Source organism: Penaeus monodon, chromosome 22 (assembly GCF_015228065.2).
Source record: "Penaeus monodon isolate SGIC_2016 chromosome 22, NSTDA_Pmon_1, whole genome shotgun sequence".
Taxonomy (NCBI): domain Eukaryota; kingdom Metazoa; phylum Arthropoda; class Malacostraca; order Decapoda; family Penaeidae; genus Penaeus; species Penaeus monodon.
In genome coordinates this window covers 33,039,490-33,039,893 of record NC_051407.1, presented here as the reverse complement: position 1 = coordinate 33,039,893, position 404 = coordinate 33,039,490, and the positions used below count along the sequence as shown (strand labels likewise).

The 404-nt window shown below is 53.7% G+C and overlaps 1 protein-coding gene across 1 annotated transcript in view; it reads right to left on the bottom strand.

The window, feature by feature from the left end:
* LOC119587090 (G protein-coupled receptor kinase 1-like) overlaps positions 1-404 on the bottom strand; it is a gene marked incomplete at its 5' end in the record, with an annotated part of 148,076 nt that overhangs the window by 115,215 nt on the left and 32,457 nt on the right. The window contains 1 exon segment of the mRNA XM_037935840.1: positions 295-368. Coding sequence (XP_037791768.1) covers positions 295-368 — 74 coding nt within the window.

Genomic DNA, 404 nt, shown 5'->3' with positions numbered 1-404 from the left:
GCAAATGATCAGTCAGAATCAGCTGTTCCCTCGAGAGCAAACCTCCCCATAAACATGAATGCGCATCCGATTATGCGACTGAACCTTGCTTCGACCAGCCTGCGCCCAACCGGTGCGCTGACTTTACAAAGAACAAATCCGGGTTTTCTCCACAATTTTCCGACTATTCCCATGACTATTTTCGCGGCCCAGTTACCGGGCGGCCGCGAAAATAGTCCTCGGCCCGGTACCAGTCCGCGAACCGGGACGGATCTCGGAAAGCCTTGACTGGGAGGAAGTGACGTCACGGCTTACCTGCTCGTAGAACTCCAGCTGCGGCACCGGGTCGTCGCACACCGTCTTGCAGAAGTCTTTGTATAGGAGGTAACCTGCAAGGGACGAAGTAAACATTAGTATGTCGGAAT